This window comes from Cydia fagiglandana, chromosome 24, assembly GCF_963556715.1.
Source record: "Cydia fagiglandana chromosome 24, ilCydFagi1.1, whole genome shotgun sequence".
Lineage (NCBI taxonomy): Eukaryota > Metazoa > Arthropoda > Insecta > Lepidoptera > Tortricidae > Cydia > Cydia fagiglandana.
This window is the reverse complement of record NC_085955.1, coordinates 3,696,972-3,717,703: the sequence shown is the minus strand read 5'-3', so window position 1 is coordinate 3,717,703 and position 20,732 is coordinate 3,696,972. Positions and strand designations below refer to the sequence as shown.

The following is a 20,732-nucleotide window of genomic DNA, read 5'->3' as shown; positions in this document are numbered from 1 at the left end:
AACTTGCAATTCCCTTTCCATATAAAAACCTTAATACTAAAATATTTCTAAAATGTTTCACTTGGAAATGTCATACTCCATAGGCCATATGTTGGGCACGCCACTGTAATAGGGGAGGGTGAGCTCTGGGTAAGTGGTCCAGAACCCCCAAGATCTACCTACTTAAAAATTCAAAAATGCTTACGGCTAACTACGAGCATAGATAGGGTCGTGGTTTCTGCCACTATGGAGTGAGAATAGATATCCAAATATTTAAAGTAGGACGCCAGGATACTATACTCATCAAACGTATGACATATCCAAATGAAAATACAAATTTATTTACTAAATACTTTTATTCACTTTACATCACAATAAGACCTGCTGCGGCCTCGAGACTTAACATTTAAATTACGTACCGTAACTATTACTAATTAAATTTAACTTAAGTACATCTCAGGCATATTTGGGCCTGTAATACACACAAAATCCTACATAGGAATTGCAGGTTTCATATTAATAATAGAATTTACCATGTAGAAAGTTCACGTTAAAAAGAAATTCAGACTTAAATATTGTTTATCCTTTCCAGCAAAGGAACACAGTCATTAATGTAAATATAAGTTTTTAACTCACAGTTTTATCGTATAAACACTTCACCTCGAGTCCAAAAATTAAGTGGAGAAGACGGCTTCTCAACTAGCATGGTGCGACACCACCCTAGATCTTCCAAAAGCCATAGGGCCAATAAGGGACCAAGAAGGCAAGCCAAGGGCCAAGCCAAGGCAAGAAGTAGGCCTAGCCAAAGGACAGGCCTAGCCAAAAGACAGGCCTAGCCAAAGGAACCCTAGAAACAAAGAGAATGTTCTAGGTTTTAGAGAGGTTATGTTATAAAAAGTTATATTTATATTTAATTGGGACAACGCGCGATTTAGCTTGCGGAAATAATGAGATTAAAAAATCCTTACCGGTTTCTAAGCCGAGTCCCTTATATTAGACACCAGACGTGGCGACGTATGCGCACGCGGTGAAACAAAATGATGTCTCATCTTTGTCAAGGGATTGCTGGAAAATCACACCAAAACACGACATTAGCTAATTGCAATTGACAATAAACAACTTCGCCTTTCCTTCCGTATATTTAGAAAGTGTGGACAACTCACCAAGTTGGTTTGAAAGAGGTGAAAAGGTTATGCCGCCATTACCGGCGCATAGGAAGCTAGGTTAATCATATTTTGGGCCAAGCTGGAACAAAATATATCAACGATTAAAACATTGAACACCGAATTTAACCGAGTTTTAGGAAATACAATCTTTAAATAAAATACATACCCCATGAATCAATTGCCGACATGATGTACAAATTACGTCTTACATCTTGTCTCGAAAGATAGTAATGATGAAGCGAAATTGGAAATGGCAAAAGCCACAGACAAAGTGGTGAATGGAAAACCTCCCATTCAATGACATCGCAACTGACCGGATCCAATTTACAGAAAACCGAAGTCACCAAAAATAAAAAGAATTACTAATTTCGAAAGCTAAAAATAAGGACATTATTTATAACTACGAATTGCAAAATATAAAAGAACACATACCAAATGTTTATTCATAAATACTCTTTATGTATGACTGATTGTCTGTGCAAAACCACAGACAACAAACCAACTGTCATTGACAGACGTCAATGTTTACTGCGACAGTAATAAACAACACCGATTCAACCCGCTTTACCAAGTTAAAGCTATTTCCACGTATTATTTCCATGTTACAATATATTTCAATTGTGAAATGTGTAAACTCCAAAGAAAACAAGGTATTTATGTCCCAGCACACTGCGGGAACGAACAATGGATGCGCTAAATGCGACGATTTATAGATGATTGATGACCTACCATTCCGGTAAGTTTTATCCTCTAAATATAGCCAAAAGCGTATATGTGAAGATTAAAAACAACATTTCTGGTCTCCGACCTTGACCTATCTACTCTAATACCCGTGTAGAACGTATATTAACCACCAAATTCTTATCAAACAAACATCTACTTTTCTAACCTATAAAGTATCTATCTACAATAACATTCAGACGTTTATAACACTGGGTGGCTACCCTAAAGTGTTACAATGTGATTAATTTCTCATTTAATTCGAGTGGTGTGGACGCAAAAATTAAATCGCCTCGGTATCCCTATGGTTTCGATTGTGAAGCCCAGTCCCTAAACTGGACGTTTAAGTTGACAATTAGGTCAAGATTAAGCAAATCTTGTCAGTAGACAAAGGCGCGAAATTCAAATTTACTTTGAGACGACATCCCATCGCGCCTTCATTTTTAGGGTTCCGTACCCAAAGGGTAAAACGGGACCCTATTACTAAGACTTCGCTGTCCGTCCGTCCGTCCGTCCGTCCGTCCGTCCGTCTGTCACCAGGCTGTATCTCACGAACCGTGATAGCTAGACAGTTGAAATTTTCACAGATGATGTATTTCTGTTGCCGCTATAACAACAAATACTAAAAACAGAATAAAATAAAGATTTAAGTGGGGCTCCCATACAGCAAACGTGATTTTTGACCAAAGTTAAGCAACGTCGGGCGTGGGCAGTACTTGGATGGGTGACCGTTTTCTTTTTGCATTTTTTTCCGTTTTTTTTTTTGCTTTATGGTACGGAACCCTTTGTGCGCGTGTCCGACTCGCACTTGCCCGGTTTTTCAAATTTGCCGCCTTTTTTACTGACAGGATCTGCTTGACCAAGTATAAATAATTATGGATCAATCTCATCTACCGGCCACATGTATAAAATTAAATCACCAATTTTAGATTTTAGAGCGCTGGTGGCCTAGCGGTAAGAGCGTGCGACTTACAATCCGGAGGTCGCGGGTTCAAACCCCGGCTCGTACCAATGAGTTTTTCGGAACTTATGTACGAAATATCATTTGATATTTACCAGTCGCTTTTCGGTGAAGGAAAACATCGTGAGGAAACCTGCATACATCTGCGAAGAAATTCAAAGGTGTATGTGAAGTCCCCAATCCGCATTGGGCTAGCGTGGGGACTATAGCCCAAGCCCTCTCGCGCTCGAGAGGAGGCCTGTGCCCAGCAGTGGGACGTATATAGGCTGAGATGATGATGATGATGAATTTTAGATTTATGGCGACAACCGAGCTCTTGAAATAAAGAACGGCAAGTTGTTGCACACTAACATGACACTGAAATTTGTCAGTTTCTCATCCGCACCTCCTAATTTGATTGGTAACGACACAATCTTACAATCGAATTAACCACTTTTCTCGTCACATTCATATTAATCGAAATCGTTGGTGACCCCTTTATAATTATGACATGGGTAGTAAGTGCAATATTTTACTTATCGATATCATTTTATCGACATATACCCGTGACTATTTTTTCTTTGCTATTCCTGGTATCATTTTATTTGTCAAACTCATGTCAATTTAGTTCGCGAGTTTATGGAGGCGACCTTAGATTAGCCGTGTATGTATTATTAGTATATGGCACGGTGTATGTTTAAATATTTTTGAGAACTTCATACGCTCCGACATATATGATGTATGGACAGCAGTGAAATTTTCAGGAAACTCCCAATGCAATCGCAGAGAAAAATTAGCCATTAAAATAAATATTAGTACTTCTTACTATACAGGGCGTTTAAGGCATTGACAAGGCATGATTGCATCCCCTTAAGGCTTCGCCACACAGGCGCCCAGAAAACGCGCCTGTGTGACGGAACCTTTAAATATTGCCTCGTTAGTATTTAACAGTATAAACATCCTATATAATATGGTACATAAATAATAAAATGTTAAATTTGAGGTTTTTAGTCTTTTATTAATAATTAGAAAAAGCGGATATACAGAGTATTAATTTCGTGCTCCGTTCAAGCTATGTAGGTATTTACACTACTCTATACACAGTGTGGAAAAATGGCTTCAAATCAGATATCTTCCAAAAATGCCCTAATGAATAGCTATAAAGGTATTGAATAAAAATATGATACTATTTAAATTTTTTAATAAAGTATTATAGAATTTAAATTAGTCGGTTTAGAAAACTAGAGTTAAACCAAGAAAAATCTGCAGCGATTTTGATAGTCCACGCAGTGCAAGTGTCATTTATACGTAATAATTTCATAAAAGTTTGACAATAACACTTGCACTGCGTGGGCTATCAAAATCTCTGCAGACTTTTCTTGGTCTAACTCTATATAATTTGTTATAGTAAGAAAACAAAAAGAGTTCATAAGATATCAACTTTTTTACGTTTATTTTAAGTTCCGAGAACAAACTTTAAATTGTAATTTCTTGAGAACTATACGAAATTGACTAATACGGGTTTCGTACTTTTATTTAATACCTTTGAATGAATGAATAAATGAATGAGATTTGCGGTTATTCATCAAGCCATAATTTGGGAGATGCCCTATTCGAAACCAATAGGGAATATTACTGCAATGTTCTGCCGCCAGAGTGCAGCACTAATTTGTTTAGTAAACCATAGAGTAACTTATACATGCTAGGCCTTTAACACTTTTTTGACAAGTGTTCACTATGACATTGATGCACCAAGGCGGTTTGTTTACAGGTGACCTACCGAGAAACGTGAAAATCGAAATGTCTTTATCTGCCTCTCTATCGATCGAATAGGCCAGAGTGACAGAAGCAGAAACCGAACTTTCGATTGTCGTGTTTCACGGTAGGCCATGTGATTGGCCTAGTGACGCCCTCTACGCAGAGTTTTGCGTAATATTCCCTATTTTGCACACTGTGCTACGCTATACCCCTCGCGTCGGATGATGGGCCCTATGACAGTTCCTTCTAGCACTTTTGGTTTCACTTAATTCAAAGAAATAATTCAAGAAGATTTTATTTTCATTAGTCAACACACACAAAAATCATTTAGGTAGGTACTTACTAATTTTTTATTCAAGAAGTATGTTTTTACTGTATTGTTATAACTTAAATGGGTCGATCAACTATTTCTTGTTGTTATTCTATCCAGCCAGCAGTATCAGCCAGGAGACAATATTCTTAGAAGAGCTGCTGTACCATGTTTTACAAACGTGCTTAGTAGATGTCCCATTATTGAAAGGCCTTATAACTACCCAAAAATTCAAGTTTGGTTCATTTAAATCCGAAATAACTAGTATTTTAAGAGTGACCCAGGAGACCGTAACCATGGCAACTAGTGACAAGAAAAAGTTGATTCACCCAAAAGTTACGTTTCTATATAACTTAATGTGCTTAACTTCCAAAATATCTCAACAATAATTTTACGTGACAGCAAATCCGTATAAAAATTAACTGTCATAGGGGGTATTGCGACGAGAGAGGTATAGAAGACTTGGCTGTACTTTTAGCGGCCGCGTAGCTCGGAGACTCGGCCGTCTCCTCTGCCGCGCCCCGCGGGAGCTGTTTTATATAATTCTTATAAAATATAACAAGGATTCTGCGTTTTTATGCTAGCCTGGTAGCGAAGTCATATTACGGCCGGTCTTTTTTTCTTTAGATTTTGATAAAATTTGGTAAATTTAACAAGCTCCTCATTCTGGTCGGAATAAATAAACACTAAATCCCAATTTGTGACCAAAAATAATATTTTTCCTTTCAATTAGGATAATTCCATACGTTTTCATAATACAGGGGAACATTTTGTACGAAATACGGTAAATTGCGCTTAAATTACAGAATAGGGAACTATATCTATTCACCAAATTTAATCGAAAACTTACGAAAAAAACGGCAATAAAAATCGGCTCATAGTAGCAGTAGTAAATTGATGACTGAACCCATAATTATTAGCACTTTTTTAATAGGAATCCACTAATGCCTTTATATGCAACGTTCCACGGCAAAAGGTACCTTATGGCGGCTGGCGCTTACGTCGCATAGCGCCGCAAAAATATTGGAGCGGCGTTAATAATAGCGTAAGCGCCAACCGCCATAAGGCACCTTTACCCATGGGACGTCACATATAAAGTTAATTCAAATTTATTGCTATTTCTACATAATTTGTACGTAATGTACAAATAGCAATATCAGTCCATACAAAAGTTCGCACAATTGTGCAAGTTTTTCGGCAGAGGGGTAAGCTCTTAAAGGCGACTCCAGTTATTAAATGCTCTAAGGTGACGACCAAAGGTTCAAAATGAAATATTTGTATGAAATTCTCAAAAAAACATGTAGCTACTATACCTCTCGCGTTAAATGATGGTATTGATGGTCCCTATAGTCTGTCCCCCTTATTCATAAACGTTTCCTAAAGTTGACAAGCCGATAATAATCGTTTGTCCCTTTCCATCATACCAATACGTCGGAAAGGGACAAACAATTATTATCGGCTAGTCAACTTTAGTAAACGTTTATGAATAAGGGGGTGTATCTTTAGGTATTTATTTAAATATAAGTAAACAAAATCTACCCTCAAATGACTCCTTAAGCCAATTGAGGGTAGGTGAAAACATTACATGATCAAATAATGTAGGTTAAAGTCAGGTCGTTCAGTGACAGATCCAGGTGGTTTTCTATTTGGTTAACATTCCTGACGACATACCACAAACAACATACGTAATTTCACTGATATGTGTTAACTTATTAAATATTAATATTAACGCCATCTTCTAGACTGTAGGCCAAAGGTATGGTGCAATTTTCGAGCGATAGCGCCATAACCTTTAGCCTGCGCTCGAGTAGATGGCGTTAATATATATATAACAAGTATATTTAACAAGTTAACACATATCAGTGAAAGAATATATATCAAAGTCAAATGGCGTTCTAACAGTTTTAATCGTCTGTCGAAAGATGGCAGTAAATGTACTGTAGCTACATAATTTACCATGACAGTAACTCTCTATTTCATATTCTCTTTGGTGAGACTATGGCAAGGAGAAAAAGAGCTTTCTCGGCTACGTGTACACACAATGAAACAAAAATATAACCGTAGACGTACAGCCGTCTCACTCTAACACTAGTCCTTACCATATCACTGTCCCTGTCGCTGAAGTCCTCGGGTTCGGCCTTTATCGGCTGTGTTCGTATGATGGCGTTCTTGGCCACTTTCAACTTGGTCACTTTCGCCCCCTGAAACGTTATTGTTACCTATGTTAATTATGTATGTGTCAAAGTCTAGTGAAAAGTCCCACTTTGTTGCTTACCATAAGGACGAGATTTGTTTGTATCTTTATACGAATAACCTGTCAAGGCGTCCTTATGGCAAGCGACGTCACAAGTTTATATTAACCTCCTAAGTTCTAGTCATTTTGCAGTCTAGAATTAGGATTCTTTTAATTGCATATATTTCAAAATTCGATTTAATTTTGTCCTTTTAACCTTTTAAACGCTAAGAACACTTAAAGTCGTCGTTCGATCTCTATCGACGCGCGTTCTTTTCACCGCCTGTTGAGGTATCAACTCTATACCGTTTGAAAGAGGGTTCAATTTACCTCGAGAAAGTACTCGTCTTCGCTAGAGCGGGCGGCGCGACGCGCACTCGGGCTACCGTCTGTTGAAGAATCAACCCTATATTCTGTGATAGAAGGTTCAATTTACCTCGAGAAAGTAGTCGTCTTCGCTACAGCGGGCGGCGCGACGCGCACTCGGGCTACCGTCTGTTGAAGAATCAACCCTATATTCTGTGATAGAAGGTTCAATTTACCTCGAGAAAGTAGTCGTCTTCGCTACAGCGGGCGGCGCGACGCGCACTCGGGCTACCGTCTGTTGAAGAATCAACCCTATATTCTGTGATAGAAGGTTCAATTTACCTCGAGAAAGTAGTCGTCTTCGCTAGAGCGTGCGGCGCGGCGCGCGTTCTTTTCACCGCCTGTTGAAGTATCAACTCTATACCGTTTGAAAGAGGGTTCAATTTACCTCGAGAAAGTGGTCGTCTTCGCTAGAGCGGGCGGCGCGACGCGCACTCGGGCTACCGTCTGTTGAAGAATCAACTCTATATTCCGTGATAGAAGGTTCAATTTACCTCGAGAAAGTAGTCGTCTTCGCTAGAGCGGGCGGCGCGGCGCGCGTTCTTTTCACCGCCTGTTGAAGTATCAACTCTATACCCTTTGACAGAGAGTTCAATTTACCTCTAGAAAGTATTAGTCGTCCTCACCAGAGCGGGCGGCGCGTCTCTCACTCTTGCTACCGCCTGTTGAAGTATCAACTCTATACCCTTTGACAGAGAGTTCAATTTACCTCTAGAAAATAGTCGTCCTCGCTAGAGCGTGCGGCGCGGCGCGCGTTCTTTTCGCGAATGGTTGTCAACACTTTCTTCTTCTTGCCGTCGTCTTCGCCCAGCATGCGCTGTTGAAAAATTCAATTTTTAAATAATTAAGTATTGTGTAAAATGCTTATAGTTCGTTTTTTTTAGCATTAGAAATAAGGTAATAAACAATCTTGATGTGTCTTTTAATTGAAAAACACATTTTAAAAATAAGTTACGGCAAATATGTAACAATTATGAATCTAATACGATCATTTATACTCTTCTGCTTTCATAATTAATAGTTTTTGATTTTTAAAAGGCGTTTTTCAATTAAAAGACATGTCAAGATCGCTTACTTTCTTGCAAGTTCTTTCTAATGCTAAAAAAAACGAACTATAGAGGATAGGCCATTAACGGGCGTTCCCCTCTGTCGAAAATAGGCGGCCAATGGTTATGACCATTGTATGGACTGACGTTTTATTTTTTATTTTATTTATTTATTTTCCCACATAGGTATACAAGATACACTTGTGTCCGTCGTGTACAATACATTATTGTTACATATCAGTTGTATTATTAGTAGTAATACTCGTAATTAAACACTTATACAGACTTATTATCTACTCTTTACGTTACAATATCACAATCATCCCAAACATTTTTATCAGTTAAATAATCTGATATTTTATAGTAGGCTTTCTTAGTTAAATTGGTTTTCACGACTCTTTTAAATTGATGGTATGGTAAATCTGTTATGTGACTAGGTATTTTGTTGTAAAAATGGATCGATTGTCCTACAAATGACTTTCTTACTTTTCCCAATCGCAACCGCCGCACCGCAAGTTTTCCTTTGTTTCTCGTATTATAGTTATGTATGTCACTAATTTTTAGAAATTCCTCATAATGTTTCCTGGCGTACATAATAACTTCATAAATAAAGAGCGATGGTAATGTGATAATGTTTACGTCTCTAAAAAGATCTCTTATCGACGTGCGTGGTTTTAGATTATAAATTGCTCGCACTGCTCTTTTTTGAAGAACAAATATGCTCTCAACATCTGCAGCTCTTCCCCACACTAGGACTCCGTACGACATCAGACTGTGAAAATAGCTATAATAAACCAATTTTGCTGTATCAGCATCTGTTATTTGTCTTATTTTTTTAACGGCATAGGCAGCAGAACATAATTTACTACTCAAGCTAGTTAGGTGCGATCCCCATTGAAGTTTTGAATCGATAGTTAAACCTAAAAAAACTGTGCTTTCCGAAAACTCTAAAACATCCTGTCCGAGAATCAAATTGGGCTTGTGACCTATTTGCTGACGGCAAGTGGAGAACCGGATACATTTAGTCTTTTTCGGGTTCAGAAGCAAGTTGTTTGTGGTAAACCAAGTCAATGTCTTATGCAAAACCGGGTTTATGATAGTCTCGGCAGTATCACTGTTTCTGGGCACTTTAAACAAGAGAGACGTGTCATCAGCGAAAAGAACTGTATCCGTTAAACCTTCGAGCACATACGGTAAGTCATTAATATAGGTCAAAAATAGAAAAGGGCCTAATATAGACCCTTGGGGAACTCCCATTTCTACCCACCTTTCGACCGATTTGCACCCCTGAACTTCTACACACTGGGTCCTTTTAGACAAATAAGATCGAATAACATCTAAAGAACTACCTCTGACGCCATAATAGCTAAGTTTTTCCAACAATGTCGAGTGATCCACACAATCGAACGCCTTGGACAAGTCGCAAAAGACACCTATAGCATCACACGAATCAATCAAGGCATCAAATATCCGTCTCACAAGACATGCTGTAGCATCAGATGTCGACCGGCCTTTGGTAAAACCAAATTGTTGAGTGTGCATGATATTATTAGAATTGAAGTGGGATAATAGTTGGTTTAGGATAATTTTTTCAAATACTTTACTCAAAGCTGGCAAAATTGAAACCGGCCGAAAGTTTGTACGCTCTTTAGGGTCCCCAGATTTGAACAGTGGGATAATTTTGCTATTTTTCATTAATTCAGGAAAAGTACCACTATCGACACATAAATTAAAGATATGACATAAATGAGGTGCTATGATGTCTATGATCGTATCGAGTAATTGCACAGAATGTCCAAAAATGTCCTTGGTTTTTTTGAGTTTTAAAGATTTGTAAGTTTTAATAAGATATAATTCAGTTATGTGATGAAACTTAAAAATAGGACCTTCTACCACATGTTCGTTTAGAAATCGTTTAGCTTCTAAACAATCAGAATTTAGAGATTTGGTCGTGTCAGCAGGGATTTTAGCAAAAAAGTTTACAAATTCATTTGCAATGTCAATATTTTCTTTAAGAGTCACACCATCGACAACTAACTCCATTTTAGTGTTCCCTACTCTTGATTTACCCAATTCTTCGTTGATGACCGCCCATGTTGTCTTGATTTTATTGCCGGAAGACTTAACCCTATTGCTTAAGTACATTGACTTAGCTTGTATACAGACTTTTTTAAACATTTTCGAGTATTTTTTTACGAATTCAGTTAGAGACTGATCACAAAATGTAGCTTTCAAGTTATAGAGTTCAAACAAGTGGTCTCGACTTACTCGAATGCCTTTTGTAGCCCAATCGTTAAAGTATAGCTTATGTTTACGCTTTGCAGTCTTTACTGGAAATGTATGTTCATATACCTCAGTTATTAAACTAAATAAATCTGTAAAGTAACCATCTACTGTTTGATCTGCTTTAAGCCTATTATAGAATGAAAACGTTCTTTTGTCGTGTATTATATTCTCTCTAAAGCGCTCGACCCTGTCAGCAGTGATTGGTCTATAATTATATGTTGTCGTAGGAACGCATTCGATTTGAAATTGAAATGTAACCATTTGACCGGTGTGATCGGATCTCAAATTATTTATTATGTGTTTTGATGCCCAATCGGCGTTACAGAATACATTATCAATACATGTACTAGATGTAGTAGTTGTCCTAGTCGGTTCATTGAACAGATGGAGCAGGTTGTAGCATTTAAATAAATTAATTAACTTATTGCGGTTAGTTGTATTTTTTAAAAGGTCGACATTAAAATCACCACAAACTATTACAGGTTTCACACATCGAGTCGCACGCCTTAATACCTCTTCAATCGATGCTTCAAACAAATCAAAGTTACTTGCAGGCGGTCTATACACACAAACAATTAGACAACGATCCATCTCTACACATGAAATTTCAATGACTCGTTCCGCAGAAAGGGTGCAAATATCTGGCCTGGTTTTAAAATTTATAGTTTTTTTAATTAAAATCATCGTTCCCCCTCTTATTGCAGACCTTCTGCAGAACGAGCTTGCAGAAATATAGTCACCAATATTAATACATTTTTCATAGTCTCTTAACCACGTTTCCGACAAACAGATAATATCTACACAATTTTTTTCCAAAAATAAACTAATTTCCAACTCTTTTCCGGGAAGACCCTGAATGTTTTGATGTACTACTATCAAACTACTATTAGGCTTCCCGGTACGAGAAAATTTTCAATAGATACAAGTGGATCTGGTGTAATTCTGATTAAGCTGCTTTTGGTGTTACTGAAGCAATTTTTTTTAATTATGAACCATAACAGTCGAACAATTTTGCGTTTGTCACTATACGAACACGAAAAATTATCATTGTATGTCAAATTAATATTAAAATTATATTTATTTACATCAAATAAATAGAAGCCAGCACTTTGGACATTTGTCAAGTTATACAATATTCTGTTTATTTTGTAGATTTCATTATTAATAAAATTGGGTCCTGATAGGAAGGGCAATGTCGATATAATATAATTTTTTATGTTACAATCATAATACAGATTCAAAAGTCTTTTAAAACAACGCTCGAGTTGAGTTTTATGAATGCCAGAAAAACTACCGCTTCCTGTAAAGAAAACGAGGGTTTTTCCCTGGTAGTCTGTTGTATCTTGTGCTAGCGCTTTATCCACTAGAGTCAATAAATTTGCACCAGTAGCAATAATTTATAATTTTAGAATTAGGACAATATGACTTAAGCAATTTGCCCAACCCCTTGCCCAGTCCATCCGAGAAGACTATCACATGCTCGTCACTACATACGTCCGATTGGGCTTGATCAACACTATTACCATCTCTATCAGCATCTCTTACTCTTACTTGACGGTCCGGATTCCGGTCCAGTTTTGGTTTACCGTTCGCAAGAGAATCCTGAGATTTCTGAGTCTGTTCTTCAGTAATATTTATCTTGAGTAGGGACCGATCTGGCTGCTGACTATGAGTTCTCGGCGTAACTCCGCAGGGTGGTAGGGATTGACGTCGCTGGTTGACGCGGCCCCCTAATTCGGTAGTAAGTGCGCTTAACGCCCCAATGTATTCTTTTATTTCGTTTTGAGCCGCGCCATATTTAATTGAAGTTGAATCCAGATTCGACTTCAATTTTGCTAATTCAGCTTCAAGGTCTTTAATATCTAGATTGTAATTATTTTGTAATTCACTAAGTTTTTCCTTAAGATTATTATTGCGTTGTATTATACCACGCAGACTAAGTTTGTATCGAATGCTTTTCCTGAAACCTTTAGCTTTCACGTTCTGGTGTTTAGGTTTATTGTACTTCCGTCGGAGTATGGTATTTTTTATGAGGTGTTCTTCTGAGTCAGAAGGCGTGAGGTAAATTTGAACGGGTGGTTCACACGGATGTTCCTCTGTGACAACAAGTTCACTGTAGAGTGACATTGTAGATGCGTGCTCCAGTTCCAGAATGCGTTCCTTTTGGCTAAGCAAGCTTGTTTGGGCTTCGTGTAATTGTTTCTCAAGCTCGGATATGCGGCATAGGGACTTTTGGTAGACTTCGGAATCAGTGCAGTGCACAAATGCATTGACAACCGCCTGTAAGTCATCACGCTGGCTACATGCTTCTTTGAAGGATGCGTCATTGTTTGCAAGCTGACTTTTTAAGAGAGAATTCTGTTCTAACATTTTTTTAAATTCAATTTCGCCATCTTCCCTTTCTTGTAATAGTTTATTACATGTCTCTTTTGATTTCTTTAGCTCATTTAGGGCGTCACGTAGTTTATTTTCTGTATCTTTATATCTGGTCAACATTCTAATTTGTTACTTGAGACTTTTTTTAATGAGGTAAAATATAGGTATATATTTATATAAAAATCACAAAAAGTTTTCCAAAATATTGTTTTCCGGGTGCGGGATTTGTACCATGGTTGGTACGCGTTGCTGTTTATAAACAAAACAAAATAAAAAACACAATTCCTCAATAGAAGCCCAATACAGGATTTGAACCCGAGTCACTAGAGGAACGCGCTCGTAGCTATGCGCTTAAACAACTGAGCTATGACTGCACTGACGTAGTAGAGCAAAATTACTATTGTATTGTAAGAATGTGCGAATAGGTGGTCGGTAGTAGCCGGTAGTAGTAAGCAGCAATGTTATTCTTAATATTTTAAAGACACCCGCACTAGCTATGAAAATCAAAGTCACGAATTCATTTCACTATAACTTATTTATTTATTTTCTGCATTCACAACATCGATCGTATGCCGTTATATTAAAAGTTCACTCTGTTTTAAACACATTTAAAATAATTTCCATATTAATTCCGAATGCAGTAGTCAGTAATGTTTATAATGTTTTTTCTCTTCTTTTTCGCTACTAAAACACAATTTCGCGCGATGACAACACTTGCACATATTATTTAGAACACTAGAATCTTATTTTAAGCGATTTTAGTGGTATTTACATTGAATACGTATTTTTAATTAACAAAATAAACGGACCCTACTACTTTGTGTGTGTTTTGGGCGGAGGTGGCGCCCTCTTAGTTCGTTCGTTCGTTTATCTAAGATGGCTATTTTTAGGGTTCCGTACCCAAAGGGTAAAACGGGACCCTATTACTAAGACTTCGCTGTCCGTCCGTCCGTCCGTCCGTCCGTCCGTCTGTCACCAGGCTGTATCTCACGAACCGTGATAGCTAGACAGTTGAAATTTTCACAGATGATGTATTTCTGTTGCCGCTATAACAACAAATACTAAAAACAGAATAAAATAAAGATTTAAATGGGGCTCCCATACAACAAACGTGATTTTTGACCAAAGTTAAGCAACGTCGGGAGGGGTCAGTACTTGGATGGGTGACCGTTTTTTTTGTTGCTTTTTTTGTTTTTTTTTTTTTGCTTTATGGTACGGAACCCTTCGTGCGCGAGTCAGACTCGCACTTGCCCGGTTTTTTTTACGTTACGTATACATTTCGATCGAACCATTTTTATGCAGGTAAGTAGCACGTGCGGTGTTACAATAGACTTGAATAGACAATATAAGTTATGGTCTAAGAGCTAGCTACGGAAATATAAGTTTGCAATATATAGAGCAACGAAATCCCTCTAGTTAGTGTGCCATACTATCATTATTAATTAATCCGGGCGCCTGGCAGCTGTTCAGCGGTGGTTGTGACAGTGGTTGGGCAACAAAGGGGTTGTAAAATCAATTGGAGGTGTGCAATTTATACAGGGGACCGAAAACGGAACATAATAATAAGGTTCCGTTTTCACCCTTTGGGTAAAGAAACACGATAAAATTTGACCCAGTAAATGAGATGACTTGGCACTTTTTCGCGCATCTTGGACGTCACCTGGCACTAGTTTTCCCCCACTTAAAACGCCTGGCAATGTCATATTCGAATTAAGTACATAATTAGCTATTATATCACACCAAACTCAGAGCTCTATAAATTGTACACCTTTAATTTATTTCCGGTGCCCCTTAATACGCCTAACATTAATTCGCATTCGCATAACAGATTTGGCATAAAATAATTGTTCATAACATTAAACAGGCATAATAATAAAAAAGCATAACACTTATTGCGCATAATAATGACTCCGCATAATTTAAATATGCATAACATTATTAACTATAACTGTAACTGTCATAAAATGAATTAGCATAATTTTATAATGTAAATGGATCAGGACGAAACCAACTTAACCAACTCGGTTAGGTTAGGTTCAGAAGGCCTTAGCCTTCGATGTTAGGTTTTTTTATAACAGCCCGATAATATTATAGATATATTCACATCCTGATTATCTCCTCAGATGTATTCAATATATAAAATAATATATACAATCAAAATTACATTTGTCAATACCTCTAACTGGTAAAAAGAACTTATACCTATAAATCGGTAGGATAGAAAAAAACCATCCAAACTAAACTTTAATTTAAATTGGCTGCAATTGCCTCCAAATACCGCTTTATGGTGACATAACAATCTGTTACCTTCCTTTTATATTTATACCATTTAATAATTATGCAAAGTAGCGTTATGCTTATTACATTTATACTAAGTCATTGTTATGACAATAAACGTTATGCGCATTAACATTATGCGTACTCAGTTATGCGAAATAATGTTATGCGATTTAAAAGTTATGCGTAATCTGTCTTATGCCAATTTGAATTAGGAGTATTACGTTATGCGAATTAATATAGACCCATTTATTTCACACTTCTCACACCCACCGCTCAACAGCTGCCAGGCGCCCGAATTAATTAATATTGATAGTATTGGCACACGAACTAGAGGGATTTCGTTGCTCTATAAATTGCAAACCTATTTCGGTAGCAAGCTCTCCATCTATTAGCCGTAAGGGCCAACTTGAAAACTAAAGACTACTCACCAGCAGCTCATCTGTGTTGTGGCCGTCATCGCTGTGCTCCGAGTGCGAGGGCTCGCTCTCTCTGGGGTCCTTCTTCAGCAGGTCGTTGAACTCATCCTGTGATCAAATTGTATTTCATTTTATTATAATGCAATTAAATTAAACTTAGAGGATATAACCAAAGAGAATAGAGTAGAGAGACGGATTGTCAAAGTAAGTTATGTAGCCACTGTAAATTTACTGCCAACTTTTGACAGAACATAAAACTGTTAGAACGCAATTTGACTTTGATCCTTATTCTTTCACTGAATGTGTTAACTTATTAAATATTAATATTAACGCCATCTACTCGACTATAGGCCAAAGGTATGGTGCAATTTTTTCGAGCGATGGCGCCATAACCTTCAGCCTACTCTCGAGTAGATGGCGTTAATATTAATATTTAACAAGTTAACACATATCAGTGAAAGAATAAGGATCAAAGTCAAATGGCGTCCTAACAGTGTTAATCTTCTGCCGAAAGATGGCAGAAAATGTACTGTAGCTACATAATTTACCATGACGGTAACTCTCTATTTCAAATTCTCTTTGATATTACCAAATGGAGTAGCCATTAACAGGCGTTTCCCTCTGTCGAAGTCGGCCAATGGTCATACATAATGGCTGACGTTTATCTGACATGGCTATTTTTACGTTACGTATACATTTGACGTGCCCCTCCCTCGCAAAAATCGGCAGACTGTTTTGTACGGAAAATTACAGGCAGTCTCCGTTTGGTTATGGTCCAAGGCAACAAATGGCCAAGTCAATGGGTACCCGAAACCAAGCGTGAATTTATTATGTTATGAAATTAAATGAACGCTCCAGTGGCATCACCCCCTAATTATGCGGCGGCCTAGTCAAGATGCTAACGAAACGCTTTCTGTCTCTCTATAGGCGTATCCAGATTAGTCAATTTTTCGCCAATCTGATTCAATTGCCCGATCGAATCAGGAGGTGCGGACGCAAATACCAATTTGGCTCGCCGAATTCAACCGCCGACAATGACCGACATTATCGATAAAATGAGGTGCGGACGCAAGAATACCAATTTGTGAGGCCAGTATTTTCGTTCTGGGACTTCTGGGGCATTTTTTCAATTTAGAGGGCTCTAATATCATCATAAATCTAAAATTGGAGTTTGACGCCAATTTCATTACTGATCAAATCGACTGATTTGATCAGTCCCGTCTGGATACCACTTTTCATTCTTACATACCTATTAGTGTGATAGAGAGACAGATAGCGTTTCGTTGTCGTAGCGCAAACGATTGGCATCTTGACTAGGCCCGTGAACAGATTTTTTTTTTGTAATGTTATTTTTAATTGGTTTTGATGACATGCATATTGAGAGTCAAAGTATTGTACGCCAAATTCTGGCTGATTGTGACGTAACCAAATACTAACCCTACCACCATTTTATAACCACTCACATTCAAACAATAAATAATTTGTATTTGTATTTAGAAATGGTACAGTCACCTGCAATAATATGTTACTCTCCCAATGCCGCAAAAATATGTGACACGCTCTTATGGCTCTACAAATAAGATCGTACCAGATATTTTTGCGGCCTTCGTTGTGTAAGATATTACTGCAGGTGACTGTACAGGCCAAGGGGTGCGAAACTCCTCCCTTCGGGCAAACTCGGCTCCGTTCGGCTCAGCATTGCTCCGATCAATTACTAGGGTTGACACAACTTGACGTCCCTTTGCGCGCACAACCACAGATAATTGCTTGAATTTTGACCCTAAATAGCGGAAAGGGATAGGGACATATATTAGAAAGGAACAGCATGATTCGATCCTGAACTGCTGTCAAACTTCGGTTTTGTAGGAAGTTTCCTTTCTGTACGGTACAACAAGAACAAGTACTATACTATAATATTTATTCTGTGCCCTCCAAGCTAAATCAAGTACTTACATTGTTTATGATGAATACATAAATGCTGCCCATAGCCGTCAGGCGACGCCACAGTCGTGCATATAGCCATCGAAAGCTGACATAGCCAATAAGCAGATGACACGTATTAATATGAATGAAATGTTTGTTATGATGATTTGATGTAACATTTCAAAATGAGTTTACATTTTCAAAAATTACCTTAGAAGTCGCGACTCTTTCAAAATTGTTCAATGTGTCTTCTATGTCTTGCTGCATGGCAGTTTCCAGCTCTTCATGCAGCTCTTGGCTCTCTGGCTCTTTAGCGTCGGGCTCTTGACTTGGCTGAGAAGTTATTATAGCACAGAAGTGCTTTGTTAGCAGTAGCGAAGCGTATATTGGTACAATTTTTAGGGTTCCGTACCCAAAGGGTAAAACCCGACCCTATTACTAAGACTTCGCTGTCCGTCCGTCCGTCCGTCTGTCACCAGGCTGTATCTCACGAACCGTGATAGCTAAACAGTTGGAATTTTCACAGATGATATATTTCTGTTGCCGCTATAGCAACAAATACTAAAAACAGAATAAAATAAAGATTTAAATGGGGCTCCCATACAACAAACGTGAAAGTTAAGCAACGTCGGGAGTGGTGAATACTTGGATGGGTGAGCATTTTTTTTTGTTTTTTTTTGCATTATGGTACGGAACCCTTCGTGCGCGAGTCCGACTCGCACTTGCCCGGTTTTATGTAACTTCAATATTTTCCTATGTTCAAGATGTACAGTCAAGGAATTTAAATTCCGACCCATTTCGTACTTTGTCACAGTGACAACCGTATGAGGTCTCTAGCGGCTTTCATATTGATTGTCACTGTGACAAAGTACGAAATGGGTCGGAATTTAAATTCATTGTATTATGTGTAGAGTTAAAGGTGACTCAGCTCAGGTAAGAAAGCACATCAAATTGTATGAAAGCATCTCATAACAATCAGTTAGATTCATATAATATGTATTCTCATTTCTTTTATTGATTTTATTTTCTTTTCCTTTTGTAAGATTTGATTTGTTTTCTGAAAGAGCTACGTATTTGTGATTTCATGTGCATATATGTTTATTTTTTATATCAAATTCTATAAAGTTATGTACTCACTGAGTATAATTGCATGAATTCTATAGTAATTTAAATTGTATTAATTACTCGTAATGCATGTTAATTATAAGATGTAATAATGTTTTGAAAAGATGTGTCCCGCCGAGTTTGTTGCCGGTCCCATATTGGGATACCCTCCTCCAATTGAGGGGGGATTTAAATCTTCTCGGGGCAGAGGTGTACGGTTGGAGCCGGTAAAGGTTTATTTGACGTTCATAAGCGCATTGTAATATGCCTACTTGAATAAACTATTTTTTATCTTATCTTTTATCTTATCTTATCTTGACTGTACACTTATCTATCGTGTAATGTTTTCATCTACCCTCAACTGGCTTAAGGAGCCATTTGAGGGTAGATTTTGTTTACTTTTATTTAAATACCTAAAGATACGGACTATAGTAGACTCACAGCACTGCCGACCTCCACCGTTGCTTCGCACTCCGGAAATGGTGACTTTTACTGAGCTTATTTATTTATAAGTATAGCCTTATATCAGATATATGCATTTTTTATCTATAGTTTTCCTTAAGACGAAACAGGAGCTGTTTTAAATATTTTAGGTAAATATACCCGTCTCGCTAACGGACGCGGCTCCTAAAACTAGTGCGATAAGGACTAGGCGAAAAATCCCGCGTAAAAATCTTTAAAATCGAGGTTTCGTACTCGACTGTTTCCTCCTCCAAAACTTAACCAATCCTAACCAAACTTGGAAATCCAAATGATTATGAAATTATCTGTGTCGGACCGTTTTGCTTTTTTGGCTAATTGATATCAGTTTTGCATACTACGCCTCTCATTGCGGCATAGTCAATTAGGCCATTTTGGCCATTTTGAAGGGCTCTAGCGCCTTAAAAAACAAAAATATCAAAAAAAGCAAAACGGTCCGACACAGATATTGACAATATTAATCTGTGTTGAAAAAATCATTGCTCTAGCATCAAAACCCACGGAGGAAACAGTCGAGTATGTTTGTATGGAGAAATTACCACTCCTGTTGGCTCTTAAGGCCGAGCCACACCGGCTTGCGTGTGCGTGACGTGCGCGTGTGCGTGCGCTAAAATGTTGGAGCCGCACACGCACACGTCACGCAAGCGGTGTGCCATCTCTCATAAGGATCTGTATACTACAACGCCGCACGCGCACGTGCACGTCACGCACACGCAGCCGGTGTGCACAGGCCTTTAATCTACGGTAACCGATTCTGTGTGCCTTTGGGTAAAGGCCTCCCCCAATCTTCTCCGCTCTTCCTTATTTTGCACTAATCTGGTCCATGTTTTAGTCCTACCAGCCATGTCTTCGATTTCATTGGACCATCTTTTAAATTGCCTACCTACCTCTGTTTCTTTTGTCTTCTAGGGTGCCACAGTGTTACAATTTTGCTCCATTTATCTCCTCCTCTAGTTCTTTTTTTTAGCATTAGAAAGAAGGTAAGCGATCTTGACATGTATTTTAATTGAAAAACGGTTTTTAAAAATCAGTAATTATTACTTATGAAAGCAGAAGAATATAAATGATCGCATTAGATTCATAATTGTTACATATTTGACTTATTTTTAAAAAGTCTTTTTAAATTAAACGACACATCAAGATTGTTTACCTTTTTAGGGTTCCGTACCCAAAGGGTAAAACGGGACCCTATTACTAAGACTTCGCTGTCCGTCCGTCCGTCTGTCTGTCACCAGGCTGTATCTCACGAACCGTGATAGCTAGACAGTTGAAATTTTCACAGATGATGTATTTCTGTTGCCGCTATAACAACAAATACTAAAAACAGAATAAAATAAAGATTTAAGTGG

At 37.9% G+C, this 20,732-nt stretch overlaps 1 protein-coding gene across 3 annotated transcripts in view; it reads right to left on the bottom strand.

Annotated features, from left to right (window-relative positions):
* Positions 1-20,732, bottom strand: part of LOC134676265 (protein starmaker-like) — a 39,196-nt gene that overhangs the window by 16,026 nt on the left and 2,438 nt on the right. For all 3 annotated transcript variants that reach the window (XR_010099899.1, XM_063534627.1, XM_063534628.1), the window contains exons 4-7: positions 18,010-18,132; positions 15,889-15,984; positions 8,182-8,289; positions 6,973-7,074 (exon numbers count right to left, since the gene is read on the bottom strand). Coding sequence is in view for 2 of the 3 variants with exons in the window: in XM_063534627.1 (XP_063390697.1) it covers positions 6,973-7,074; positions 8,182-8,289; positions 15,889-15,984; positions 18,010-18,132 (429 nt within the window). In the remaining variant the exon portion in view is untranslated. The remainder of the gene's footprint in view (positions 1-6,972; positions 7,075-8,181; positions 8,290-15,888; positions 15,985-18,009; positions 18,133-20,732) is intronic.